Source organism: Trachemys scripta, chromosome 7, assembly GCF_013100865.1.
Source record: "Trachemys scripta elegans isolate TJP31775 chromosome 7, CAS_Tse_1.0, whole genome shotgun sequence".
NCBI lineage: Eukaryota > Metazoa > Chordata > Testudines > Emydidae > Trachemys > Trachemys scripta.
In genome coordinates, this window is record NC_048304.1 from 15,018,050 (window position 1) to 15,045,851 (window position 27,802).

Here is a 27,802-nt window from a genome sequence, read left to right on the forward strand (position 1 = left end):
TTGTTTACAGAATGTTCAGTTTAATCATTTTATTAAAGTTCTGATCGATTGCTGTAAAAGTGTAAAAAAAAGTGGGACTAGTTCAAGCTAATGCGTTTATATGAAACAAACAAGTTAAGCCATCAGAATGAAAGACCACCAAAAGGAAGTTTACACCTATGCCCGTTGGGACAGTAAATCTTGACAGACATGCCCCACTTCTGAACAAGCATTACTCTGAAGCTGCCATTCAGAGACAGAAATTCCAATGATTTTTCAAAGCTTCAGAACCAGACACGTTTTTATATTGTATATAAATAAAGAGGTGTTCAACAATGACAATGCCTCAAAACAAAGAATTTTCACATACTCCCTTCCACAAAGGCAGACATGTCCCTATGATAGCACAGGAAGTTTAAACTAAGGTGGACAGCATTTTTCCTCCCATTTGTTTCAGTGGGTGCACTATTGTGAGCACTGTGTTTAGTATATACAACTGGTCAGTCAGTCTTTCCCGACAGTTCCTTGAGATACCACAGCTTTTTCCTATGATTACGTGATATGTTTTAACACTTCGCCTTGGCAAATGTTTATACTTTAATGGCTTTCGCTGAATTTTAGTCTGTCGTGCAAGTGTAACTTTAGTTCCTATGCCAATGGGGCCTTGGTGGGTGCACTGCATGGTCACTCCCATAGGAATACCCCTCTGTAGTGGCTTTCCATTCGGTGGGAAACTCACTATCCCAGGGCAGAAGTTGGCAACTAATGTCTTTGTATTTTAATGCCTACCTATCAAAGTTATAGGCAAGAAGTGCTGGAAACAAGTGAATAATATGAATACAAAATATTGCTATTACAAACACACTTACCCCATCTTATTCATAGATCTCAAAGCACTTTAAAATGGGAATCAGGCTTACGTGCTTTGTATAGATGGGGAGACTGAGGCACGAGACTTGTCCTAGATCACTGAGTCAGTGGAACAGCTGGGAATAGAACCCATGCCTAAAGGATTGGCACATTCAGGTTAGGAGCTTCTTAATATTCAGCAAACAGAAAGTTTCTTGATTAGATTAAAGTTAGAATAAAGAGTAAGTGGTTGACATGGAAACTTTTCCATCTGCTCCTACGGCTGGGTCCCAGAGTCAGCAGCACTGTGCTGGTAAGAGTGAAGCACATTAGAGAAGAAAGATTCAAGTGTATTTTAACATGAAAAGCCCAAGCTGACTGAGTTAATTTACCAGCCACAACTACATGGAGCTTTTCAATACATTTTGAAACTTATTTAAGGACAACCTCAAGGTTTTCCCAATGAAGCCTATGAGAAACTTTCCATTCAGTTCCAATTTCCTGTCTTTTCATGCAAGATTTCATATAAGAGCCATTCACCGTCAAAGAAAATTTTAAAATCACTAGTTTGAATAAATAAATTAAAGCCCCCCAAATAAATCTATCCAATGTTAGATAGATGTTAAAGGAAATCTCTGGTGTGTTTCTATCGCTACAAGTTTCCAGTGTAAAGGCAATAAATGTTCAATCCTTTATGGGACTATCATCCCTATTCTAATAAAAGCTGCCATTTTCTAAAAAGGGAGAAAGTTACTACTCACCTGGGCAAGGGTCTTTTCTGAACACAATGTTCACGTGCAAAAGGAATGCAGTATAATAGCTACACTACATTTTTACAAAGGTAAATCTACAAAAGCATAGCCAATTGCCAATATAGGGTAATAGATAAAGTGGAATGGTTTTCTTCCGTCCATGACCTTCAGTTATAATTGACAATAGGTTTCCTATATTACTCAGGATATAACAAGTAAATACCATGCTACAAAAGCTCAAATTTTCCTTTAACTCCTCCCAAAGTTTGTAGGGCCTACTTGAGGGGTTTGGATCACTTAGGTAAATCCATCATAAAATACTTACTCAATACTGAAGAGCATCTTCTCTAGAGGAGATAAAAATAGTATCTAAAACAAAATATCCTTTTCAAAATGCAGTCAGGAAGGTTCTGGTTAGTTCTATGCTGGTGTAAATCTGGAATATTTCTAATGAAATCAATAACATTAACGCCATGTTTTCACCTGCACAGCTGATATGGGAACTCAACCCAACTTCTCTAAAGATTGGTTATAGAATTAAATGTCTCTGACTGGCATTGACTTATTTTGGAAGGTGATTTTCTCCGATGTCTTTTTTAATTAGCTGGATATCTTGTTTGGTCTCACTAGAGACTGGTAACTGCAGAACATCTCAGCAGGCTGGAGCGCCACAAAACTCCTCGTGCTGGAGTGAAATTTTTAGTCCCCTGTGGCTTCAAAGCACCAACAAGTTCTGTCACTCTAAAGCTGGCAGAGTGTCTGCTGCACAACGGAATCCCAGGTTTGAAGCAGAACTATCAGGAGTGTTTTGACTGCGGGCTGCACAGCGATACCTGTAGCAATAGGACTAGAAGGCAAGAAAAAAAAAAAAAAAGAGTCATTTAAGCGCATATTACAGCTTGTGTCTATGTCTACAGAAGTAAGGGCTGGTTAGACTAATATCACAGAACATTTCAATTGCCGCTGATGTTTGCTACTGACGGGCAAAGATGACAGTCAAGCACCAGGCTGATGGGAAAAAGTTGGAAAAGCCTATTGGATGGAAGAGAGGAAACTCAAGGAGACATTCTGACAGTTATTTGAACACTTGGTTACCCTTAATCCCACTCCACCTTCCTTCCTGCCCACCCCCCATCTTTTTATATTTTATTGAAGTTCTTCAGGACAGGAAACTAATAAATTGAGTCTGTAATAAGATTGTACGTTACAAATGCATCAAGAGGTACACTGGGAACAATTACCTACCTCAGATGTGCTGAAAATGAAGGAAAGTTTGTAAACTACTCTGAAGATTAAAAGCACTGTTATTTATGCAGTGCCACGGGAGGGTATGACGCTTTAGTCAGCAATATAGAGCTTGCAGATATTAGCTTAATGGGGTTCTCGCAACAAATTTTTTCGTGGCCTCAGAGTGCAGCCACCAAACTCTTGCTGGTGGTTACTCTGACAATTTTTCCTAAAATACTTAACTAACTTTTGGAAAAATTAATAAATATGCACATATAAATGTCTAAATCATTGTAATTTATTTATGTAGGGTTTTTTTTTTTTGCAGAATCAATAATAAAAACAATGTACAGTTGTCTCTATTCCTTATTGGACCTAAACAGAATAGAAACACAAATAAGGGGCTTTGCACATTCTTGTCTTTTTTCTTGTTGTTTCTTTTGCTTTTTTTGATTGCCCCCCCCCCCCTTTTTTTTTTTTTAAAGACTTACTAGCTACTAAGTCTGCTGTGAAAAGTAATATTAACAAACATACAAATATCACTTTTCACAGCAGACTTACCGAGTCCCAGCAAAGCTGGGGACAAATTAAGTCCTGAATGGGGAGGTGGGTATGGAGGCAGCAGGAGCTGGGATGATGGGGCACAGGGGAAAGCAGCAGTGGTCGAAAACCGGACGCCTGGCAACCCTAAGTAATATTAGCTTATTGAGAACTGTAGTACATTGACTTTAGATGAAATACCTTAAATAGTAGTTGCACAAGCTTAAAGTACATATACATGAATATATTTAATGCAAGTCCATGTCAGAACGCCGTTCAGTGTGTATTCCAATATACTTTTTCTTGCACTTTTCAGATGTTTCCAGTAGAGATAGCATTTACATTATTCTGCAGCTTTTTAGTCAAAAATGAAAATCTGAAAAGATTAGTAACTAATAGATCTCTCCCTCTATTCCCCTTAAAAAAATAAAATAAAATAAACCCCCTGTATTCCATGCATTTGAAGAATTGAAAATTTTGTGTGAAGATCTTTATAGGTCAAATTTAGAATTGCATCCTGCCTCTCCCCACACTTAATTTGCAACATAAGACTGAAACATACTTAAGGCACAGATTAGATTCTAGTGTAGCACTTCATGGTTTGGACACTGAAACAGCTATAAGATCAGATATGAATATTTCTCAATTTAACCCAATCAATGTAGCTGTACTATTTGACAGCCAGAGTGCAAACGAGCCTTTTCTCATTGTACAAGATGTGTCAGCAAGGCAGTTCTCCTTTTTTCTCTTTGTAGCGAATAAAACTCAGTTTCCTGATTTAATGGGGAAAAGGGTCTCGATACATAAAGAGGATTTGGAAGTGAAAGGTACTGACATCTATCTAGAAGAATCCTATTGAACATGACAATGAAATCCCAAGGAAAAAAAGCAACTGGATTGAAGACCAACTTATGTACTGGTATTCCTGTTGGTAGTCTTTTTAGGGATACCTATACTCTGATATAATCTATATCGGTGGCCACAAACATTTTCATTTAAAATGAAACCACTGGGATAGATGATTCAGTTACCTGTCAGAAGTTCTTGGTAAGCAATTATTTTGCGTTGACAGTTTCCTCTCTTACTGGCCTGATTTCAGAATAGGCTGCAATTATATGCAAGTTGCCCTTTAGAAAACTCAGAGGAGGAACTGCTATTTCAAATCTCCCTGATATGAGGGAGGCAGCACAGGATTATCCAACATGACCTACGCTCTCAGACTCTCTTTAATGTGGCCCCTCTGCTGGGGCTGAGGCACATTGGTAAGGAACTGTCAAAAGCTTGCACTGTTAATTCTGTACCTGTTCTGCGTATAACAGATTTGAATCTTCAGTGGCGACAGTCAGGAATGGTTATAGTCAACGGAGCAGATGCAAGGATTGCCACACACACACACAATCCCAAGTCAGTTGTTTCCAGTGTAGATAACATTTGTGTTATTCTGCAGATTTTTTTAGTCCAAAAATGAAAATCGGAAAAGATTAGTAATTTATAGATTTGGTTTGTGTGAGCACCGTATGTCTCAACAACATATGGCTTACCAAACTTACAATCCAACAAAAGGGATCAAATTCAAATTCACTCCACTAGCATCAAGGATGAATTTGGCCTAGAGTTTTTAATGGCAGGGCCACCAGAAATTATTCAGAAAGGATTAAATGAACTTCATCCATTTTAGCCCCTAACATTGGACTACCGATTTAAAAAGCTAAACTTCCACTCCAATTAGCATTTTCAGTTAGGAGAGAGTAAGAAACTTGCAGCAATTAGGATAACACAAGTTCGAATAAGTTGGAGAGATTTCATTTCGGCACCTTTCAGATTTCCAGCACACAGTATTAACTGCCATATATACTCGTTCATTAGCCTGTTCATTTATAAGTCGACCCCCCCAAGATGGATAGGTAAAAATAGCAAAAACTGTATGACCTTTTTCATAAGCCGACCCTATATTTCAGGGGTTGGCAAACTTTGGTTCCTGGCCTGTTAGGAAAAGCCGCTAATGGGCCTGGATGTTTTGTTTACCTGGAGCGTTCGCAGGTACGGAGCCCTTCAGCTCCCAGTGGACGTGGTTTGCCATTCCTAGCCAATGGGAGCTGTGGGAAGTGGCGCCACTTCCCGCAGCTCCCATTGGCTGGAAATGGCGAACCGCGGCCACAGGGAGCGGAGGGGCTCCATACCTGCAGACGCTCCAGGTAAACAAAACGACAATGTATTAGATATTCAAGTCAATGATTCCATACAGTTTAAAATAATCAAATTTTGGTGTAGACCCATTTATAATCCGACCCCAGCAATTTGATGCTTCACTTTTTTACCAAAAATAGTCGGCTTATGAACGAGTATATATAGTAATATGAAGTTTGCTTTATTTCAGTTTAATAAACTGTAGGTACTGAAAAAAAGTTAGCTTTCCCTCTTCCACTACACCATTTATTGGACTTTGCATTTTGCTCCCTTTCGGAGAATGAATTCACCGAAAGCACGATTAAAGCTCAAAACTAGGACGTTAACTTGGGACAGGCAAAAGGAGTTATCTGTAAAAATGTAGGTCAATTCAAAAACTAGGGGTCTTTATCTACTTCTTCCTATCAAGTAGAACACTCCTCACTTTTTGGAAAAATTAACTATGAAGTGACAAATATTCTAGAATCATCTGCAGAAAGCAGAGGTAACTGGCTGTTTATCCACAGACACTAACAATGGAATAGGATCTCTCCACCTCTCCCCTTGTAATGTTCAAATAATGATAGCATTTCAAACATTAATGAAATATGCCTTAATATTGAATACTGAGGAGTCCACATTCATGAATTGCAATATGCTTAGAACAGTTAATATTTTGCATTTACAATTGGAGATGCTAATGATTTTCCTACACACACACAAATTAAAAATGTGATTAAACTGGCAGGTGTTTAAAAGTGACATTATGGGATTCCTTTGTTCATCATCTTCCTTTCAGATCAAATGTGCTTGTTTATAACATTTATAAGAGTTTTGATCCAAGTGGCTAGTCAAATTTTGGGGCCTTGGGGGCATTTCGGTTAGGAGGAGAAATTGGCAATACTCATATTTCTTTGATGCAATCTTGTTTATTTACAAGGAATGTATGAAGTCCTGGTCTCTGAACACAGAAGGAATCAAATAGCAGAAAATATCTTCTTTTGCTCACAGAGCCAACAGCAGCCTTTCCCACTTGCACCCTTTCCCCAGGTGTCTTTCAGATCCTACACCATGCTTTCAGCTGCTCCTTCGGGCTGTCTGTATCCCTCTGGTCCTCTGTGTTCTGTCTTCCCTCCTCTCTCTCCCACACACCCTCTCCTCTCTGCCTAAAACAATATTCAACAAAACTTCCTGGGCAGGTTCAGATACTCCTTGTGTTCTAGGTGGGGGTTTATCCTTACAGTTATTTCAACAGCAAGGTGCATTCACGCCTATCCATCTCAATGATGTTTTACCTCAACCTGTAAAAAAGGTTTCACCCAGCTCACAACAAAGATGTATTTTCCCTGCAAACTCAAACTATTTTTTTCCCTAGGCTCAACACTACCACCAGGAATGTAGGTTCCACAACTAGAATTTAGTTTGATCTAATGTGTGAGCCAAAAATAGAACCCAGTTCATGTCACCATATAGCCTCTCAGTAAAAAGAATAACAGTACTAAAAATGTATCCAAGAAGTTTCATTTCCCCCAAGAGACATGCCTACAATGAGAGTCCTTTCATTCCTGGAAAATGTCAGGCAGAAAAATTCAAGTTCTGTTGTACCTAGCAGCATGCTTTTGCATTACCATGTAGTAATTTGTGAGTTAGAGGGCAAGATTTTAATTGGTACAACCAGCAAGCCATCTAAAGGCTGCATAGCACTGTAGGACCCTGTATTGATGTACATAGCTCATGGAAGTAGACACAGAGTCATCCATTTACACTCACACAGTTTCACAGGTGCAAATGGATTTTGCATGACTGACTTCTGAAGAGCTGGCTTATAAAGGTCATGATGTTAGAAATAGAATCATAGAATCAGAACTGGAAGGGACCTCAAGAAGTCATCTAATCCAGTCCCCTGCACTCACGGAAGGACTAAGTATTATCTAGACCATCCCTGACAGGTGTTTGTCCACCAGCTCTTAAAAATCCCCAATGATGTAGATTCCACACCCTCCCTAGGCAATTTATTCCAGTGCTTAACCACTCTGACAATTAGGAAGTTTTTCCTAATGTCCAACCTAAACTGCCCTTGCTGCAATTTAAGCCCATTGATTCTTGTCCTATCCTCAGAGGTTAAGGAGAACAATTTTTCTCCCTCCTCCTTGTAACAACCTTTTATGTACTTGAAAACATATGTCCCCTCTCAGTCTTCTCTTCTCCAGACTAAACAAACCCAATTTTTTCAATCTTCCCTCATAGGTCATGTTTTCTAGACCTTTAATCATTTTTGTTGTTCTTCTTTGGAGTTTCTCCAATTTGTCCACATCTTTCCTGAAATGTGGCATACAGAACTGGACACAATATTCCAGCTGAGGCCTAATCAGCACGGAGTAGAGCAGAAGAATTACTTCTCGTGTCTTGCTTACAATACTGCTGCTAATAGATCCCAGAACGATGATTCCTTTTTTTGCAACAGCGTTACACTGTTGATTCATATTTAGCTTGTGATCCACTATGACCCCGAGATCCCTTTCTGCAGTACTCCTTCCTAGGTAGTCATTTCCCATTTTGTATGTGTGCAACTGATTGTTCCTTCCTAAGTAGAGTACTTTGCATTTGTCCTTATTGAATTTCATCCTATTTACTTCAGACCATTTTGTCCAGTTTGTCTAGATCATTTTGAATTTTAATCCTATCCTCCAAAGCACTTACAACCCATCCCAGCTTGGTATCATCCACAAACTTTCTAAGTGTACTCTCTATGCTATTATCTAAATCAGGGGTTGGCAACCTTTCAGAAGTGGTGTGCCGAGTCCTCATTTATTCACTCTGATTTAAGGTTTTGCATGCCAGTATTACATTTTAACGTTTTTAGAAGATCTCTTTCTTTAAGTCTATAATACATCATTAAACTATTGTTGTATGTTAGGTAAATAAGGTTTTTAAAATGTTTAAGAAGCTTCATTTAAAATTAAATTAAAATGCAGAGCTGCCCAGACCAGAGGCCAGGACCTGGGCAGTGTGAGTGCCACTGAAAATCATTTTGCGTGCTACCTTTGGCATGCATACCACAGGTTGCCTACCCCTGATCTAAATCATTGATGAAGATATTGAACAGAACTGGACCCAGAACCGATCCCTGTGGGACCCCACTCGCTATGCCCTTCCAGCATGACTGTGAACCTCTGATAACTACTCTCTGGGCACAATTTTCCAAACAGTGATTTCCAGCCAGATAATTTAACAGATTGCTCCATTTTTCTGTGAATGTTACATTTTGACAAAGTGAATTTGTACAGAGAGGTTTTGCTATGTCAGACCTTGTTGCAGCACTTCCCAAAGGAACTGCTGCAGAATCATTCACCTGCAAATGGCCATTCTGAGGATAAAACCACTCCTACAGATTCCAGGGCACTTTTTTTTTTGGTAAGATGTTTACTGTAATGTTAGTTTACCAACATTTCCCTACTCTTCTGCTACTGTGCTCTAGGCTGTATACCACTTGCTACTTTTATACCTCAGAGGTGGCTGCATTTCCTTGGTACTGTATACATGTCATTTGGGATCCTTTAGGATGAAGGATACATTTACTTGCCTATGAAGTCTGTAGAGGAGTTGTCATTCTGATAAGAATTTCTCATCAGAAAAAACTCACCCTCCTTCCCCCCCCCATGCAGCTAATTTACATCAAATTTGCTGAATTTTTAATAAAAAGACAAAAAAATCTGAAAAAAAAACCCCCAAACCGTTTGAGTTTTTGATTTGAAATGTCAGTTTTGAAATTTACTTAAATTTTAGTAAAATTAAAATACCCTAAAAATATATCAAACAAAACATTCTGGTATTTCAGAACAGCCGGAGAATTGGAAAAGAAATCAGTTATTCACACAGCTCTAATTCGGATACACTTGCTATACAAACTAATTTGTTGTGTTTTATCATCTGAGGAAAGTAAGTAATTTAAGCATCCAACTCCCATTTGAATTTTTTTGGGCCTTGGGCACCTAACTGCCTTGTAGTATATTGAAAACTGTGTTAAAATTATAAATGATCACTTTAAATTCTCAGGGGTTTTCCTGGTCCTTTCAGGCTAGGTGCTCAGTAGGGAAACATGTGATCTGGATTTTCAGTCAGTCAGTCTGCAGAGCCAGTCTAGAATAAGGTGGGGGTGAATTGTGCTTCTCTGCTGTACGGAGCAGCCTGTTTTCTCTCTGTGTTTTGGTTTGTGTGTGTTAAAGTTCTGGGTTTTAAGAAATAAGTAGTGTCCTGCCACATACTGAAGTGTCCATGTAGACCCTGCAGCCACATGCTTGAAGTTTTGTAGTGCATTTTGATCGACCCCACTTTGAAATGGGAGTAGATCAAAGCACAGCAAAGAACTTTTACTGTGTGGCTATGTCTAAACTTGCAGAGTTTTTGCACTCTCAGTTTCAATGGTGATAGTGAACCAGTGAAAGAAAAGCGCTGGTTTGTGTACTCACTCACTTCCACAGGCATCAGAGAGTTTACATTTGCAGCACTTCCATCACCCATCGCCGATGAAAGCGCATTGAGGGCAGCTATTCCACAGTGCAGCTCTCTCCATTTTGAGGAGAGGTCTTGTGGGAAGTATGTGTGGGTACAGGGGGTAATGGTGGGGCCTCCTCTCCCCCAACACTCCCGTAGCTCAGCATTGCTCCAAGCAGAGGATCCTTTGCTCCAGGGAGCAGGCATTGTCACCTGGCCAGATAAGTGAGCACTTGCCAAGAAAACAGGGAGGAGAATTTCAAAGTTCCCAGAGCTTTACAGGGGGAGAGGTGGATGTCTGTTTACCTGGCGTTAGAGCAGCAGAGCTGCTGGCCAGAGTGGTCACCTAGACACTGTGGAATAATCTGTGGACGCTAAAAGCTGTGTAAACAGGAAGAACATGCCTTCTCTTGCACATCACCACAAAAGCATCACCCGTAAGAGCTGTACGCCTCTCGTTGAGGTAGTTTTCTCTCTGCAGTGAAACTTCTGAGTTTCACCACAAAAAGTCATTGGCAAGTGTAGACATACCCTGTGACAGCAGGGTCCACATGGACATTTATTACTTTGCAGCAGACTAAAGTAGATTTACACCCCAGCTTGCCACAAACTTTATGTAGACACGCCCTCATTTGCAGGCTGTGAACATAATAATTGCTTAAGCTGCTTGTGAAATTCCAAACTAAAGGTGTTTGTCTGTGCCATTCAAAACATTATGGCCCATCAGTTATCTGACATTATGAACACCTTCTTCAGAAAGAACAGGAGTATTTGTGGCACCTTAGAGACTAACAAATTTATTTGAGCATAAGCTTTCGTGGGCTACAGCTATGCATCCGAAGAAGTGGGTTTTAGCCCACGAAAGCTTATGCTCAAATAAATTTGTTAGTCTCTAAGATGCCACAAGTACTCCTCTTTTTTGCGGATACAGACTAACACGGCTGCTACTCTGAAACCTTCTTCATATGTTACATTGCTATAAAACAAATCACTACTAGTTCTGAATTGAAATTTGATGTCTCTCTGCCTATGAACGAAAGTCACAAGAACAAAGGAACAGGACAGGCTGGTTTCTAGACAGGTACATATTTTATACTACTTTGTAGTGGCTTATATTCTAGGCTCATAGGCCAAGTAGGGGTTTCATTTGTATAACCAAACTTCAGTGCAGTCAAGTTTTGCCCATTCAGTGTGGAGACAGTTCATTGGTGTTTACCTCCATTCACTGTCAAGTGCCTCCACCTAAGGAAAAATGTAAATAAAATATGGAGATATACCTATCTCATAGAACTGGAAGGGACCTTGAAAGGTCATTGAGTCTAGTCTCATGCCTTCACAGCAGGACCAAGTACTATCCCTTACAGATTTTGCCCTAGATCCCTAAATGGGCCCCCTCAAGGATTGAACTCACAACCTGGGTTTAGCAGGCCGATGCTCAAACCACTGAGTTATCCCTCCACTATAGTTCTTGATACAGGTACAAACTATGAACCCAGAGAATAGTTTTTGTCCTGAGCAAAAATACTGTGTACGGTAATTGCCATGCATGCTGCAGAGGGCTCTGTGCAACTCATGATACTGCAAGAAGCAGCATCCTACTAGATTTTACAAGACTATCTACTTTGAAAACAAAGTGGTCATTTAACAAGGTTCTCTCTCTCACACACACACACACACACACACACCCTTTGCCAACTCTAAAGGGAGTAGAGGAATCCATTTAAATGGCTTTTAAAAGGCATCTAATACAAAATCCTTTGTACTATACAATTTTTTGGTCTTAATACACAGCCTACTTTTAACACCTAAAAAAAAAGACTCGAGTCTTTAAAAGCCTTTAAAATGGGTCACATTATTCATCAGTAAAGAAGATTCTATTCCAGTGTTAATTTACTCAAAGCTGCTAATTAACGTGTGACATTGATTTCACCTTACATTCTCACAGGAAATTTAATCTAATTATGAGGATGATTTACCAGCTGCAGGCTTTGAGAAGGAGAGGAATGGAATGGGTTTGTTTTTAATCTGAACAAATACACAAAGGAGGGACATATTTTTAGTGTAACGTGAACAGAGTTTGGGGCACAGCTGTTGTTCATGCCGGAAGCTGGGAGTTAAATCAATAAGACTTGAAGGACTATTGTGAGATGGTAGTAATCAAACTCTTCAGAAATAAATTTCAAGTCTCTTACTGCTATCCAAGCTGAAAGCTCCATCTCTTACCAGTTTCTCTTCAACTACCCATCACCCCACACATTCCTGTTGGGTAAAGGATCTTTCTCAAACTGAAAGTCACACTTGCCACAAATGGTGTACCGTGTATTCTTACAAGTGACAATGAAGATTACTAAAAATGAAAGTAGCAGAGGATGTATTTAGACATCAGTTTTATTATCTGCATTTAGTAGTAGGTGGGGTGCAATCAGTTTCACTCTTTCCCTCTCTAGTCAGTTAACAAGAAAGAAAATGACTAATTGAAAAGACCCTTAGAAATAAAGTCTTTTCTGCTGTTGAAGAAAAAAAAGAAAAAGAAATCCATAAAGTTTCAGGACATGCTGCTAAAAGGAGGGCTCTATCAGAAAGTGATTTTTTTCATTAGTCTATTTTAAAATATTCAGTTTGATGACTCCCCTTTCACTCAGATAAGCCCTGGCATTACACCTTGTGGCTATTTATGAAGGAAGCAATATAAATACATTTGGTGTTATACAGGGTTGCAACTAGATTTCCATATGTTTGACTTCTTAGTCTTACACTTCGATATACCCTTTTGTCCATATAAGTTTCCTCGCAGGCCAAATAACTTTTCCTGGAAGCATAAAGCATGTTGATCAAACAGTAACTGAGTTATAGGTGATGAAAGTGTAATATGCAAGATACTTCTTACAACGCAAACTTTGGAGAAAGACTAAAAAGTGGCTTGGCTTTAGAAGTTTGAACTCTTAGGTTCACAATTAGCAGTGCACGGAGTATCAACATTGGTCTAAGATGGAGACAGGGAAAATATTCATAAAACAGCTGGAGCATCAATCTATTTTATAGATTAAGAAAATATTTACAAGAAGGTTCAATAAATGCAGCTACAGAATTCCAGAATGGGGTTTATCCACTTTTTTTTGGGGGGGGGGGGGGAAGGGGGTCAGAGAGAGATTAGTTATTGCCACCTATTAAATTCTCTCTGCAAAGAGATGCAACATCACCGGACTGAATGTTTACATGAGATTGAGTAACGTTTCAAAAAGGCTTTCATGTGGAATCCATTAATCCTTCACCTCAGCATTAGTGAAATGTTAGTCTTTGGGAGGAAAGAACAAGCAATGAGTCCCATCGCTCAGACTAACAACCCTCCCAAACTCTCTGAAGCTCTCTCAGTTTCTCCACTTGTCATATTCTTGCTTCCAATCCTCTCAAAGCTTTTCTAGTTTTAGTATTAGTAAGAAAATTAACACTTTATTAGCCCAAGCCCCTACTGGGACCATCTGCCTCCTCCCCTGTTCTTCTGAGGCTTGACCACTAAAGGCTCCCCAAAAGGGGAAGTGCTATGTAACACAAGGGAAGTTTTTTGCACCCATTCATCTCTGTAAGCACGGAGTCATTTCAGGATACTGACATAATCATAAGCTCCACAAGCATTCTTGCAGCTAACACGATTTACTGGCGAGGCAATGTGGTAGCACTCCGGGTGTACAAACTTGCAAAAGGGAGTTATGCTCAAGCTTCCTTCACATCAGCCTGGCTCAGCTGGCAGCACTCTTACCTCTGAACTTGTGAGTTCAGCTTCTAAACTAGGATATAGACTTGAACAAGTGGAAAGCTAGTACAGCCCGCGGGAAAGGGCTTGTGGGGAGGGAAGATGGAGTGCTACACAGCCATAAGGATTTGATCCCGACTAACTCCAGTCTCTGACAACTGTCCAGAAGCAAATCTGAAGACTGTATTGTAATTTACAAAACGAGTGACGGATAAACCTTTCTGAGGGTTCCAATATTTCCTCGCTCTAATCCAGCATTCTAATCCACAACACTGTGTGCGAGCTACTGCGGAGTCTCCAAAGCAGTCACTTTCACAAATTCAGTAGTACTTGACATTTTTATATTTACCTACACAGTTCCTGCATCACCGAGAGCTAACTAACAACTGTGCCTTGAGATGATTGGCATATGGAAGGTGCAGTACAAAGCTATTCCTACCCCTTATTTTGCTGGATTTGGGCATATAACTACCCCATCAAGACAAAGAGGTAGGAGGGTGTTTAAAAAAATCAAGAATAATTTAGTTCTTGACAGTGAAATATGTCTATTCACTGTATATAACATAGTAAGGCACAGTTTTGTGTGTTCGTTCCTTACACTAATTCCGATTTAAAACACAGTTTAAGTAGTACTATCCTGAACCAATTTAATCTGGAGTTGTGGAGAACGTGTTTTCAGATTAGGTAGTATTTCTTTTATTTAAATTTTCCTATTTCACCAGTATTTAGTTGATTTAATGCTTACAGCTCCCAAACTGCAAGAAATCTACATGGTAGAGAACTACCTGCAAGAAAACTACAGAAAGAACATGAGCATTGGCTACATTCCGCAATTCTGGAAACATGATTATTAAAAGAGAAGAAACACCAATTCCCTTCTTCAATATTGAATTTTTGGCTTTACAGCAAAAAAGGCAACTCACTGAATTCTGGAGCATGTTATTTTGCATATTTCCATGACTACTTGCTAATTTTAGCAATAACTAGAGTAATTTTGTGATCAAATGTCATCATCAGATATTGCTTAAATTACCATGCTTTATAAAATAAGTGGTTTTAACATAGGAAAATTTACCTTTTTATAAAATGGAAACTCCAAAAAGTTCATATTCTCTCAAAAGTCTTAAAAAAATAAGATGTGCTCTGTCAAAAGCCTTTGCACTTATAAGTACATCTGCTTAACTTGTAGAAGGTTCCTAAACATTTAAACATTAAGATGCTTTAGGAAAGGAGGAGAGAACAACTCCAATAATTCTCATCTAATTGACTCCTGGGCACCACAAGGTTTTATTTTAACATCTGTTCTAAAAAGGAAGGTTTTGGTCAGAAAAAAAATTGTATGGGAGCCCCCAAGATCTCCAGTAATCTTTGCTATAATAAAAAGATAATCAACTCCCCTACCCCTCACCTCAAAAAAAACCACTGAATATTATGTATCGACTTCAAGAGCGCGTACTGAAAATGGTTGAGAGCTGCTCGGGAGACTCTACATACAAAAATCCAAGAACCATAAATTACACCATCCTCTGGAAGAGAAGCTCAGTTTCCTTTCCTCCAATGATAACAATCATCAAGGTCTGGAATGGAATGGTATAGGACAGGACATAGTACAATGGTGTCTCCAGAGTACTCAGGAGAGCACATATGATATGTGGGAAGTACCAGCAGTTGAGGGCTTTTCCATCATTTACAGGACAATATTTGGTTGAGTGAAGTAACCATTAAGGACTCACACTGCAATAACTTTGCAAGCCTGGATCTGACAACATCTGTAAAAAGTAAATTCTCTTTTTGCCAGCTCTCATGTCAAGCCAGGGTAAAATGGTACAATACAATATTGATTTGATTAACTTTGTAAGAGGCTGTTTGTTGCACTGAACGATGTGGAGCCTCTACAACCAAGTTAGCATCATGCCAAACCTAGACGTTGCTAGAAGTGGCATTAACTAGACCAGTAGATGGAGATTAGTGGCAAAATTGGCTACTGTCTCCTATGGAGCTGAGACAGCTAAATTCTGAGATCACATCTCTAGATGTGGAAAACTAGTACTTTATCACCTCTGGTAATATGGGAACATGACTTTGCTTCATTGAGATATTTACATATCCTTTCAAGGGTACTACCATGATAATTATTTGAGCAATTCAAAAATGTAGCCATATAATGTTTATGCAGAATTTTTGAACTATTCCTGTGTAACATGTATCAGGTTCCTATTATGTACTAATAGCCTAATGTATTTATTTCAGCTTAGTCTCATTAGATAATCACAAATACATGCAGACAAAAATAGAAAGCAGTAATTACTAACAATAGCCTGACAGCTAAACCAGTGAGGTTTGCTGTAAGTCTTTTAGCTTTACCTTATGGCACATATAGGATCCACCTTTCTTCACTCTGTCAGTCCCTGATGAGGGCCCTTTCTGTGGATGGAAGGACACCAGTTACTTTTCTTCTGAAAAAGAGCAACAGCCAATTACAAGATAAAGGTACAAAGTGGTAAGAGCAGGAAAATGAAAAAGGAATGACCATCAGCATTCAAAACAAAAACTGCAGCTGTTTCTGAAAACAGAGAAGCTTGAAATAATTACATTGCAAGAGACTTGAAGCCAGGACAGAGTAATTGTTCTGATTTCACCACTTCAAGTAATAAGTACTTGAAATTCTAATAATTGTTCTACCTGTCAAGAGGACAGTGTGCTATTCTGTTTCTTTAAAGAAGCTCGTAATATACTGTAATAAGCAGAATGACAAGTGTGAAGAGTAATGATGTTGAAGATATGAAAAAAGCTCTGTTGCTGCAGAATTCTCATACATCTTCACCTGTCATTCACACTGCACTGCCTCTCTCCCCATCCACGTGTCACGTGGAAGCAGCTGAAAAGTTCAATGCTTTCTGCGAGATCCAGTGGGGCCCTTGTGTAACTGTATGGGCCTGCAATTAAAAGCATGTTTTGTGTGCACACATTTTAGGAAGATCAGACCAATAATGTCTTCTCATGCAGACTTTAATTTTACAATCTCTTATGAATTCCACCCCCAAAAAGGAAGAAGTGTTGCCTAGCCATTAGAACAGGGGTTGTAAGTCAGGAAACTTGAGTTCTACTAGTGGCTTCACTACATTCTCAATATGTGAATCTGGGCACAGCTGTGAAATGGTTACCATACTGCTCACCTACTTCTGTAAGTATTAAGCAGCTAGTGCATGGGAAGCTCTTTGAAAACCTGGAAGAAAGGCATTACAAGATACAAACTACCGCTGCATTTTATATTTGTCTGCACCACTGATTTATACACAGGCTACTTCTGAAGGGAAAATTTCCCACAAGAATCCAAGTAAAAGTTGTTATCTATCCTTCACATGAAACTCCTCCTCTAGGCAGGAAGAGCTTTACTATCACAAACTGGAATTGCATGCAAGAGAGCATGTCTTGCTTACAAAAGCTATAAAAATTATCTTAAATAATATGTTATGGATTGTGTTGCTGGCATATTGGGCCTAAAATCAGTATCAAATGAAAAACTTACTTGGGCAGGGTAAATGAGCTCTGACATATACAGTGATTCAGATTTTGGTACCTACTGAACAATCATATATTCTGCAAATTACTTAAAATATTTCAGTCAAGTGTCTCAGTGAAAGTCTCACAGATAACTCCAAGTAAATGAAGAATTCCTTATGTGGCAGCGAAGAATTTTAAAGTCGGCATGATGTCTAAAACAAGGTTCTGTATTTTTAAAGAGAAAAAACAGTGATATACTTAAAAATGGTATTTAAAATCTCAGTCTCTGGTTTTTTACAATCTATGCTGCCTGGTTTTTAAATGGGGAGTAGGGGGACAAAGACCACACAGTAAATTCACCATAATTCTGTTACTCATTTTTATCCTTATAACTACAGAGGTGGGGTGAGGGATTACTTCAGGGTGTTTTGCAATCTAGCAACTGAAGAGGTGATATACAAGCATTTTTCCAAATCTCTTTCCAAACTATTCTACAAGCGATGCCACAGTATGCAATCCAAATCCATCCGTTTCCTGGATTTGGCTTCATTACCAAATAAGGTACAACAATCAGCTCAAACCTTCTCCCCACACTTGGCTGCTCTTAGGGTTGCTCTGTCAGAACTCCTCAGCACACACCCTAGATTTTCTCTTATCTGTGAGCCATTCCCACCTCCCTTATAACCAGGTTGAATTAGGAGCCAACCACCTGCCTCAGTCCATCAGTTGCACTCAACCGTTCTGAGCAGGAACACCATCTGCCAATAAGACGGGGGTGTTTCAGGAAAAGACTTCCAGCTTTCTCCACCGCAATTACAGAAATGATCCCCCTCTCTAGTACAGATACACGAAGTGTACAGAGCCATATTAGTCTTCATAAAACACCTGAAAGTAGGCCCACATACACTATGTCTTCAGGAGTTTACATTTCCCCCCCAGCTTTTAAATTGTACAGTCTTCATGCTTATGAACGATGCTCACTCCCGAAAATCAGTTCACAGAGCTATAGAACAGGTGTAAGAAGGATAACTCAGACTACGTCTTCACTACAGGGGGGTAGTCGATTTAAGATACGCAAATTCAGCTACGCGAATAGTGTAGCTGAATTTGACGTATCCGAGCCGACTTACCCCGCTGTGAGGACGGCAGCAAATCAACCTACGCGGCTCCCCTGTCGACAGCGCTTACTCCTACCTGCGCTGGTGGAGTACAAGCGTCGATTCGGGGATTGATTGTCGCGTCCCAACAACACGTGATAATTCGATCCCCGAGAGATCGATTTCTACCCGCCGATTCAGGCGGGTAGGGAAAACGTAGCCTCAGTCTCTCTGGCCTATTGAGTCCTAGACATATGTTGAGGTGGTCAACAAGAGAAGGGCATCCCTTCCCCATGGACTGTGCCTTGACAATTCAAATAGACCTAGAAGAGAGATGATTATGCAAAGTGGCCAAACCTCAAGAAAGATACTTCACTGAAGAATTTGTTCTCTTCAAAAATCCATTACCAAAATTGGTACATGGCCCGTGCGACATAATAAAACCACCTCAAGGAGCGGCAGTAGCTATGATGGTGGGAGAAGCTCTCCTGCCAACATTGCGCTGTGCACATTACTGTTTACACTGGTGAAACTGATGTCACTCAGAGGTGTTTTTTCACACCCCTGAGCAACAGAAATTTGGCTGACATAAGTGATCGTGTAGACATAGCCTTAAAGGATCGGCACGTAATCATTTCACTGCTGATCACTGTAGAACCACCATCCAGCTGGTGTGCATCTCTCACAATTCCAGCTTACTTCCAAGAGGCAAACATCACCACTGCCCTCTACTTAGCTGCCAAAACTCCCAACTTCTCCACCACTCCTCTAGATATACATCTCTGTGGCATGTTGAAAAGAAAGAGTGGGAATACCCTAAAATAAAATATAATAAGTAGACACTACAGAAGCTACTTGTGCCAAACGTACTATTTTTAATCACTCTTTAATAATCTCCATTTTAGAGGTTTAACTGAAGTTGCCATACAGTTTCCAAACTACTGGTCTAGAGCACAATTTAATCATGGGTAAAGGAGATTACAAGGCATCAGATGCAGCTGTGGATCCAATGAGTCAAAACAGACCACAATGGTGTCCATTACTTAATAAATGGGTGAGGAGGATCCCACTGACAAAATGGGAACACAGTTGTGCTTCCTCCACTCTTTCCCCCCCTACCGTTCTTGGAAAGGTCTTTCTTTGAGGGAGAAGGAAGAGTACATTCTAGAAGCAGACTGCATGGTACCAAAGATACTCTTACAGCAGTACAGTACACCATCACTTAATTGTGCTCCAAAACAGGCAAGTATGTACTGCAGGTAAAAAATTATTAGTTCATCCTCTGTATATATTGCATGATTTCTGCTTGTCATGGTAATTACTTATTCTCCATTTCCAAGGTCTGGGGAAATGGACTCTGTGACAGACAGACAATGTCTTGTAATATACTGAACAAACCTTATGGAATTCAGCTAAGCTTTCTTGAGTTAACCCTAATTCAGTAATACTTAAGTTAATACCTGTGGGGTACATTGTATTAAAAATGCAACTGTGTATGTATTTTTGGGGAACTGCATGTATCTTCACTAGTAGGGAGGGGGATGCTAATGAACTTCCTCAATTATCAGCCTTTGAGCCCCCATCATCCCCAGGAAATATGCATATACTAGTTCAAACTGGATCCTCCATAGACCAACAGACAGGAGGAAAGACTTTTGGATAAAAAGCCCAAGTTTAGGCTGACTGGGAGCCTTCTTCCTGACCCAGCAAACAGACAGGACTCCTGATCTACAGGGGGCCCCAATTCTTAGGGGAGAACTGGAAGGACTTGGCCCACTCAGGCCTCGTAAGACTGGGTGCTTGTTCTGAACTGAAGCTCTTGTAACCACAAAGAAATCCCTAAGGTGGGGTGTTGAAAGACCGCTCTTGCCAGAGCCTATGAAGAGTTGGGATGGACTCTGGTAAGCTTATTGGCATGCGTGTAGGTTCTTTCAATTGTTTTTAATAGGTTTTCTCTGTAGTGTTTTTACCTCAAAAATAAAGTAGGCTTGCATAGGAAACTGTGTGGTAACATATCTGTAGTGATCACTCTGTTATCAATCTCACAGGAGAAAGCAATCAGGTCTGTTTAGGCAGACTGTCTGCTGGGAAATATATAGTGAAGGCAGGGAGCTGTATAGCCCAGAAACACCCAGGTCAGGAGAGAGATGCAGGTCACCAGTTCACACCCCAAAGAGGCAACAGTTGGGGAAATGGAAACCTGAGAGTGGGTACCCTTGCTGAACCCCTGAGGGGAGATATAGGTGCAGCTGCTCTGAACCATGACAGACTCCATGAAACCTTTGACGCAAATATGTTGCGTGTCTCATTGTAAAGATAAGCCATCAAAAGCACAAATGATGCGTAAACAGCAAATTCATCTCATTTCAGCAGCCAGCATGGAGCACAGACAGAAAGCGGAACATTTACCTATAAAAACAAGATCTGTGTGAAAACAAAAAACAAACCGTTGGCAGGATTCCCCACTAAAAGCAATAAAAAGTGAGCACAGAGTTCAGAGCAGCAGCCATCCTGCTATCAGCTCAGAAGGAGCCCAGTTAAAACTAGAAAGAGCATGCTAATCTGGGATTAAAAGAAGTGTTTGTCCATCTACGTGATTGTTGTATGCCTCAGTAATTATATAGGCAACTCCTGTTACTGATGTGCAGATACAATTACCACTTTCTTTGGTTTAAGTCAGTCTTATTACAAAAATCCAGTGCCAGACAAAACTAAACTTTAGAGGGCTATTTGTTACAAAGCATGAATTATACTGAAAATCCCAGCCTCTGAAATAGGATTAGAGCATAGAAATGCTCTATCGGACCATTTGAGCTGTAACAATGCTTCCCAACGTGACTCTCTCTTTAGAGATCTATTGCATTATAGAGCATCATCCTCTTAATGTATCCTTTCAAATTACTGAAGATAAAGAAGTTATTTGATAACTGAGAAAGCTCTCTGGGACGCAGAAAATGAGAGAAATGAGCTGGAGTTACACCAACTGCTTATTGGGCAATTATACTTGTTCTAACTTTGCTTCTCTTCCTCAAGGTTTGTTGCTGATATTTCCCCCATATCTTGCATTGCAGCTCAGTTCATCAATAGGAGCAGGGCCGGCTCTAGGATTTTTGCCGCCCAAAGCAAAAACAATTTTGGCTGCCCCCCCGTTCTTTAATTACCCCACCCCCGGCCCCGCCTCAACTCCGCCCCTTCCCCAAATCCCCAGCCCTGCCTCCTCCCCGCAGGCCCTCAAGCTTGAGAGGGAGGGGGAGCAGCGGCGTGCGAAATGGCCGCTTGGGATCTCCCCCTCCCTCCCAGGTTTGAGGGCCTGGGAGGGAGGGGGGAGACCCTGAGCCGCGGCGGCAGCGCGCAAAATGGCTGATTCGCGCGCTGCTGCTCCCCCTCCCTCCCAGGCTTGAGAGCCTGGGAGGGAGGGCGAGTAGCGGCGCACGAATCAGCTGTTTCGCGCGCCGTGGCAGCAGCAGCAGAGGTGAGCTAGGGCGGCCGGGGCACATTTTTAGGGGCCGCATTCTGGTGCTGGCCATGCCGCTCCTAAAAATGTGCCGCCCCAAGCACCAGCTTGTTTTGCTGGTGCCTAGAGCCGGCCCTGAATAGGAGTACCATGCAGAAATGAAAGGGAGAGCATAGGAACCCAATTTCAGTCAGCCACATCCAAATGCACATGCAATTGCATGTGCAAATAACTGTGCATGCAAGTGGCCAACTACAAGTCTGATGGGCCCCAGGGTTATCTTTGAGTGCGGTTACTGTGAGCTGAGCAAATGCACATTTTACCCATGCCTGCATGAGAGTTGTGTTTTTTAAAAACACTCGGATTGCCAATGTTCCTGAACTAAGTGAATTCCCTTCCCCTGCCCAATGATAAAATTCAAGTGTACAAAAGCTCTCAAAAAAGCTCCTTTTTAAATTAAATTAGAGTTAAAATTAGAATTCAACTATTGAACATAGACAGTGATTATATCTTCATACAGTATGCAGCTCGGGTTCTTTCTAAAAGGCTCCACATATCACTCAAGTCTTTAACAGTGGGTGCTGCCTGCTCTGAAAGAGATGCACAATAAACAGAAAAATGACACTTATTCCAGAATAAGAATGTCCCCACAGGACATAACTGAACAAGTATAATTCTGCCATGAAGTAAAGATCTCCATGAAGACCAACTGTTTTTATTCAGACACTAAACTCTGGGTTGGAAATGAACCTTGCAAAGTTTGATGCAAAGTGGTGTAGTGGACTAAACCTTGAGCCGGAAGCCAGGAACCAAGAGACCTGATCCCCCAGCTCTCCCACTTATGTCATCTATGGCCCTAGCAAGTCACTTTCTCTCTCTGTACCTCAGAGTCTCCATGTGTAAGACACTACAGCCCTTGTCACAAAGGAAGGCTTACTGTTTTTATGGCACTGAAGTGCTATGCATATATAGGCTACAGTAAATATGACAACTTGCATTCAGAGAACAGAAACAAGTTGACCGTTCTCAGCACATGGATTCAATCCTACTGAATGTCATTTAAGCTACTCTGCACCATCCACCATCCCTCCTACCCAGCAGCACCTACTACATATTCCCCACCCCCAATTTTCAAGTCTTCATCCCAGGGTTTGTACTACGAAAATGCTGTAAAACTGCTTGAAAGAATCCAAAATCCTAATTTTCACAGGTGCTTTTCTAGAATATGAACTCCTATCATAGATATCCATTTTACGAGCATATCCCATGTGAAAGGCTAAGGCATAAACTTATTATACTACCAAGCTTCTGTGTTGGAGACATGGATGGATAATTTTCTCTCTCAAACAGACCACAATATCCGCCCTAAGGCAGCCTGAAATCAGAGGAATTTTCTTTTTCTTTTGCAGGTTGCACTTGACTGACTTTGCAGTCAAGTATTTCACAAAAATTCCTGATGCAACGTGTAGTTAAAGAACTTGGACAGGATCTTTTGTAGAATGCAGTATGGTAAGGGAAACCTCTCTGCAACAAGTTGGATTTAAAATTTTTATTAAAGCGAATGTTAAAAAAAGTATAGAATACATAGGTTGGGAAAAGAATGTCTGTACATCTGGGTATAGTGCTTAGGTTATCCACAAATAAAAAGTTAGTTCTTAAAAGTCATGGTACTTAGAGTACATAATCAGCAATAACCCAAATTTAGGTGAATAGATTTAACAATACAGTTTAGATATTAGAATCCAAATACTCAGGTACATCAGCCATGAAAAGTTGTACGGCGATTTGGTTGTAGAAAGCAAAATATAACAATGAATGGAGATTCTGAATTACTGAGGGACAATTAGGCAGGTTGTCCATTTAGAAAATACAATCCATAGTTACACCTAAACTGGATGGGCCTTGTTTCTAAAATAAAACCTTAGTGTATTACACAAGTTATGCACTGGAAACTATTAACACCAGAAGACAATCCAGAAGGTTGTCAAGTACCAACGCTCACATTTAACAGCTTCTTGAGAATGCAGAAACGATGGTGCTTAGTACAAGAAGTTCCCTTAATTGGTTTATCAAGAGAGTGTAGAATAGCATCTTTCGAAAGTCAGAGTTTAATTTCTTAGCATGAATTAATACAAAGCTCATTTATGACAAGTATCATTGGCTACTGCATACCTCAGTTCTATTCGCAATCTCTCTGGAAGGAACCCTTTAAATTGTTGAGTACCTCTTCCTTCTGTGGTCACTCTTTTTCATTAATCCTCTTCCTTGTTTTGCAGACAGTTGCAGCAGAGAGAGTGAAATGTCACTGTTGTAGAGTTAGCTGCACCTCTGTCCCCTGTGTACACCTCCTTTGGTCCGATATCTTGTGCCCTCATCTATCCCTGGGAATAATTTTGCAATTTTCCCACTCTTAAACTGCACCCTCAGCTACAGTACCCTGTGTATCAATTGTTCCTATCTTGCAATTCCAAATGAGTTCTGGCACCTGTGGGTCTTCCCTTTGGGAGGCTGACCAGTTGCCTGTAGTAATCAAACTGCCTTCTTAAAATAAAGGTAATGATAGGAACTAAGCTTTTAAAGAGTTTTTAACATTCCACATCCATGTCTCTTACCTGACAGTAACCTAGGCAGGCCTAACTTCTTCAGACATCCTCAGCAGGTCCAAGTTTCAGTGTAGTTCCCCTGTACTACTACTGCTTGAGAGAGAGAGAGAAATAAACACTGACCCTTTTAAGTCCCACCATAGATCTTTTATTCTTCTGTGTTCCCACACTTTAACACTTCTGGTCCAAATTAATTCTGTAGCCTCAACTGGAGATCAAGACAGTCCTGGAGCCAACGATTCTGGGATTGTCCCTTAGCAATTCTCAAGTGTTTATTGAGAGGTGGCTTATCTTCATCTTTTCCTTCCTGCCTGTTTTTCCAGACAGACTCCTATCAAACTAAATCAATATAGTCATAAAGAAAACATCCCAATAACCAGGCAACATACAGTATTAATAAATTACAGAGCCACCACGCCATCTTTATCTAAGCATTGGCTGACTGGGGCATATTAAAACAACTTTGATTACTCTGCAGAACTCAAACACAGCCCCACAATAAAGTGCAACCTCTAAGTGTCTAAAAGTCATCCATGAAGCCAAGCCTCAAACATCAACTGCTTCACCAGGATGGTGCACACACCTAAGGGTGTTCTATCGTAGAGCAAGGTTATTACTTTGGCTAGAAGGCCCCACCTAATTTCTGATAACTTGTATTAAAACGTGTAAGAGCACAAAAAGCCAATATTTGCTCATGCTTTTATTCTCCTTAATAGATGGAGAAAACCTGCTTGTTTTATCTCACACATAACAGCCTGGAGCTGATCAGCTGTGCCCTCACCCTGTAGTTACAGTGAGAACCATGACTGCAGGTCACATCTGATTCATGTGGGTACCTCTATATACTATTCCTTTCATTCCATTATCAGGCATTAGATATTGCACAATTATCCCAGGAGCAGCAACAACCATTGAGTGGAGCATGTGGTCTAAAAACAACTGATCAAAAGGGCAAGTCCAAGCCACATCCGTACGGTAAAGAGCAACGGACTTTCATCCAAGATTGAACCTAGAGATGATTAAACTACCATAACCACACTTTACTCAAATTGTGTATTTTGTTTTAACACACAACTTGCAGAAATCATATTAAGGGCTGGTTTCAGATCACAAATTGCTCGTTTGTACAGTTTATTTATGTGATGAATTAAAAAAAAGACTCGAGATACTCAGCCCTCATTACAGGAATATTAAAACATACTGTAGAAATAAAATGTTTATTAAAGCAGTTCTAACAAACGGAACTGTTCTCAAACCTTGAATGTAACCTTCCCACACCGCACTAGTCATCCACACTGCCACTCCATGCTGTGCTAAATTATGTCTTTAATACAGAATTGTAGGTCATCCAGTAACTATGCATTACATACTTGAGACAGAAATGGCTACAATTAAAGCAATCTCCATGAAGGAATCATGGTATATTAATCAAACATGCACTCTGCTGCCCTTTGCAAGCTGATCATTTACACGTCACAAAATAAGTCGGACATTGCTTGGTCCTGCATTCACATGCACTAGTAATGATTGCAAGCTGTGTTGGAGCAAAGACCAGCCTTCTTGTGAATTTAGTTTGCCTTGCACTACTTTCTCACCCACCATCTTGACACTCTGTAGCTATTAGGAAACACAAGACTGTAAAGCAAGCAGTTAAAATCCCGTTTCAAAATTAAGAGACTAGTTTCCGCTGGCATTTCTACTGCTGCTCCCTTCCCCGCAGCCCCCTCAAAAAAAAGTTTCCAAAGCTGCCGTTAGGAGTAGGAAGTCAAAGTATCAGTTTTATATTCTCTTCTCTATTCGATTGTATCTGCACTTCCCTCAGCACAGTTCACCATAGAAACAAATATCACTTGCAGTTACATGAATGGATTATTTCCCCTGCCTATCCTAAGAGGGCCTGAAATTCAAGCCAAATAATTTCAAAACAGAACATCTAGTTAACCACTTGATATCCCCAAACCAGCTCCATCAGACAGATCTCTTATGCAAAAGAGCCCCCAGAATGCATTGTTCCATTCCCTAGGTCAAGTTCTGTAGTCAAAGGGGTGGCACAATGACAGGCAGAATTTGGCGCATTAAGTCTAACTGCAGTATCTGAATTTTTGTCTGCCTAAAAAGTGTTTTTAAGGGATATTAAAAAATGACAAATTTGCAGTAAGAGTCAAACTATAAATGAAGATAGGAGCCAGAAGAAAAGCAGTAGCATCACAATGGATAATTGAGAGAGTCTACATTACTATGCAAGACACACAATATGCCACTTGAAGTATATCCAATACCGATATATGAAAGCTTGACAATGGTTTAGTTTCCCTCTCAATTCATTGCTGATAAAGCTACATAAGATGTCCTAAATCAGCTATTTTAGGTTGTCCTATTCTTATTCCTGCCTGTTTTGGATCCCTCATGTACATATGAAAGTTTCACTCTGCTGGGCTGTTGCAATAAAAGGGAGGCTATTACCTTGAAAACTTGCTATTTGGATTGATAATTAAAAAGAAATGCTCTTTATCTCAAGTGAATTAAAAGCTCTGGTCCAAGTTCCCTTCAGTGTGTTCTAGATAAATAGTTACATTTATAAAACATTTCATCTTCTTACTTACAATTAGTGAATTTGTAACCTAAAACAGAATTACAAGAGTCATTTACCTGTTGCTTTCACACAACTACCAAAGCTTTTCAAACTACCACTCTCTCTACTAATGCTGGATGCTGTGGAGGGTTAAATTCACAGCTTCCTTTTATTTGTTCAAGCCAAAATAAAAAGGGACATTTACAATACATCAGACAAGAAATCTGTTAGGAACTTAAGTTCAAAATAAAAGCTGCTTGCTCCTCATGTCTCACAGAAAGAGCATTTCGTATAAGTCAGTTTTGTTCACTCCTATTCAAGTAACTAAATTTATGAGCAACTCACGTTTTCTATCAGAAAATCAGAGGTGACCATGGAACAAGAAAAGCTTACTCGTATTAGCTTTGGATGTTTAATGGCCATGTACACAAACGTAAGAGTCCAAGTTCTTAATTCTCCTAGTTAGTGCATTGCTGAACTGTTTTGAAAAGCAAAACCCCAATATGTGAAGTATAAAATTGTTCAAAGTTGTCAAATGATATTAGAATGATCTATCCAAATTAAACTTCATATTATTCATCACATTCATTGCTGAAGGGATTTTATATTGTATAGACTCTTGGTCTTGGGGATAGTATTAATCCTAGTCTTCTGTAATTTTACAGTACCGTGTAACACACCCACACACCCCCAATTTACACTTTTTCCATCTTCCCAAGTGCTACTTTTTGAGACCTGCACAGCAAACTTTCATTGAAAAATATTTGACAAAGATAAGAATTTTTGTGAAAGTAAGATTGTAATGACTGTTGTG

General features: G+C 40.0%; 1 protein-coding gene across 5 annotated transcripts in view; it reads right to left on the minus strand.

The window, feature by feature from the left end:
- The window catches only part of SUMF1 (sulfatase modifying factor 1), a 77,943-nt gene continuing 50,141 nt past the window's right edge, over window positions 1-27,802 (minus strand). For 2 of the 5 annotated variants that reach the window (XM_034777910.1, XM_034777905.1), the window contains 2 exons: window positions 16,123-16,182; window positions 1-2,427 (listed from right to left, as the gene is read on the minus strand). In XM_034777910.1, the coding sequence (XP_034633801.1) occupies window positions 2,317-2,427; window positions 16,123-16,182 (171 nt within the window). In that variant the 3' untranslated portion in view covers window positions 1-2,316. Of the gene's footprint in view, window positions 2,428-4,648; window positions 4,789-16,122; window positions 16,215-27,802 lie in introns of those variants that run through there. The other 3 variants (XR_004646680.1, XM_034777908.1, XM_034777909.1) reach the window with 3 other exon arrangements.